Consider the following 2,796-nt stretch of genomic DNA (forward strand, 5'->3'; position numbering starts at 1 on the left):
TTTGTTTTAGATATATATAAATTGTTCGGGTTTTTTTCGTCTAAAAAACGACATTAATTTTTTGACAACATAATACACAGATATAATGTGGACAACGCCCTCTTTCTGTAACACTAAACAATGAGTCCTAGTTTACAGCCTGTCCCTTCCAACAAACTACATGGATTTAATGTGAACAACAAAGTCTTCCATCTACACCTTCAACTGAGAATACTACTTACACACAGTGTTCTAGTATCTACTACTGACACACAGTGTTCCAGTATCTACTAATGACACACAGTGTTCCAGTATCTACTAATGACACACAGTGTTCCAGTATCTACTAATGACACACAGTGTTCCAGTATCTACTAATGACACACATGATATTTATGACACACACTTTCCTTCACTATATCAATATTTTAATAATTTTCAACAATATGTAACATATTTACTCTCTCAGTTGAGTTCCCCAGAAGTCTGTCCGGGTATATAAGACTGGAAAATGTTGATGTACTTACTCTTACTGTCGGGTTTCTCAGAGGTTTATCCGGGTCTGGAATGTATTCCAAAGTGATGCCATAGAATTGTCCTGTTACAAAAAACACGAAATCATTGGTTTAATAAACTCATTATTATGATTACATATAAACACCGTCTATAAATATCATGAAACACCATAACCCTACATTTACTGGTGTTAACCTGAAACACCATAAGCCTACATTTACTGGTGTTAACCTGAAACACCATAAGCCTACATTTACTAGTGTTAACCTGAAACACCATAACCACATTTGATTTACTACTGCAGAAACTTAAAACCCCACAGGTGATTAGGTTAATCTGAAACATTATAACTTTTATTTTAGTGGTGTTAAAGAGGAACTCAACACCCCACTAGTAATTATGTTAACCTAGAACAAGTTAACTAACTACCCCTCTGTTAGTTAGTGTTAACTTGGAATATCATAGCCTTTATTTTAGTGATGTTAAACAGAAAGTCAACACCCCACTAGTAATTATGTTAACCTAGAACAAGTTAACTAACTACCCCTCTGTTAGTTAGTGTTAACTTGGAATATCATAGCCTTTATTTTAGTGATGTTAAACAGAAAGTCAACACCCCACTAGTAATTATGTTAACCTAGTACATCATAACATTTATTTTAGTGGTGTTAAAGAGAAAGTCAACACCCCACTAGTGATTATGTTAACCTAGTACATGTTAACTAGATACCCCTCTGTTAGTTAGTGTTAACTTGGAATATCATAACCTTTATTTTAGTGGTGTTAAAGAGAAAGTCAACACCCCACTAGTGATTATGTTAACCTAGAACATGATAACTCCCTATTTGTTAAACTATTATTAAACCTGTTCACTCACTAAGCTGGTTTATCCTCTTCTAAACACGACATTAGATCATATTTACCCTTGTTAATGTAAGTTATCCTGTCGTCTTCCCGTCTCTGATTGGTAGAAATGGAAGATTCGAGGAAATAACGGAATCCAACATCAGAATATCTGGAAAAATCGGTAAAATATTAGCTTAGTTAAGCCAGAGTTTGTTGTTTTGTACTTTTCTTAGAAATGATCATAATTTGAATATGAGACCCCCCCCCCCCAGATTATTGGTAACGTATAGCTGAAACAATCATGAAAAGTGTACGACATGCAAGAAGGCCTTGACGATAAAAAAACACGGATAAAAAAGCATGATGAAATAAATAATTCTACTTCTGGCGAAAATCTGATAGAAGTGTGGTAAGTTACTGAAAATATACACAATTCTTAGAAATATTACAAGTGTGACACAATTTTTAGTTTCTAACGATACATTTATATTATTTGTGACAAATCATTGACAACAGTATGTACACAAACAATGAGGTTAGAGGACGTTTCTTTCAGCTCGTTATTAACACATGTTACATACAGTTCGTTCAAAAAGGCTGCGTTGCTATTGGTCAAACGTAGGTTAAGCATGATTACAACTACCGGTGTATTGTTGAACTAAACAAGGCGTCGCTCTAAAGTTTAGCTTTGAAATATTTAAATTTATTGTTCCTTGAGGCCATACGATTTATCTTGAATAAGTTTAATGTTATATCCTTTATCATAAAGAATTCTTGAGTGGTTCTTATCGGTCATAGCGCCCTCTATAGGCATTTTTTTCTGTCTGCAAGGTGCCCTACTTCCACAACGTAGCAACAATAACGAATATTTGTAACTCTGTACGCGCTTTAGTAAGATTAAGCTATTCTTTCGATAAACAAAGAGAATGTTTGTAAAAGACTTGAAAATCTGAAGAAAAGAGATCAGAAAATACAAACATTTTGTTGTTAATCGTATATAACAAACGCCAAATCCATTCTTTGTCAAACTTAATTAACTGTTGGCAGTGTAACCCAAAACTGGAATTGAGAATCGCTTCTCTGTGACAATAACCATTGATTTTGTTACGTCTCTGGTCGTTTGTTAATTTCCCGTATAATTTCTTTCGGATGAAACTTTAGCGATACAAGTCCTTTCCTAAATAAAACTAGTTTATTCTTTCTCAATACAACTTTGCAATACACTTAACTTCCACAGTCACTTTAACTTAAACACACGTTATAATTCACAACGATTCACGCACTTTACTTAGGGTCACTACCGCGTTTGACTCAATTGTCCGTCTCTGTCTCTGCCTGTCTGTCTGTAATTATCCATCCCGTCACTTTATTTGCCGGTTTATATACTAAAATAGAGGACGCGTAGAAAAGACTAGAGTTGCCAGGAACAGACATGATCCTTCTATAAACCCATCA

The 2,796-nt window shown here is 34.5% G+C and overlaps 1 protein-coding gene across 1 annotated transcript in view; it reads right to left on the bottom strand.

Annotated features, from left to right (window-relative positions):
• Positions 1-506: 506 nt before the first annotated feature.
• LOC106471950 overlaps positions 507-2,796 on the bottom strand; it is a gene marked incomplete at its 3' end in the record, with an annotated part of 19,089 nt that continues 16,799 nt past the window's right edge. The window contains exons 5-6 of the mRNA XM_022400562.1: positions 1,419-1,510; positions 507-577 (exon numbers count right to left, since the gene is read on the bottom strand). Of these exons, the coding sequence (XP_022256270.1) occupies positions 507-577; positions 1,419-1,510 (163 nt within the window). The remainder of the gene's footprint in view (positions 578-1,418; positions 1,511-2,796) is intronic.

Source organism: Limulus polyphemus, unplaced genomic scaffold (assembly GCF_000517525.1).
Source record: "Limulus polyphemus unplaced genomic scaffold, Limulus_polyphemus-2.1.2 Scaffold4982, whole genome shotgun sequence".
NCBI classification, from domain to species: Eukaryota; Metazoa; Arthropoda; class Merostomata; order Xiphosura; family Limulidae; genus Limulus; species Limulus polyphemus.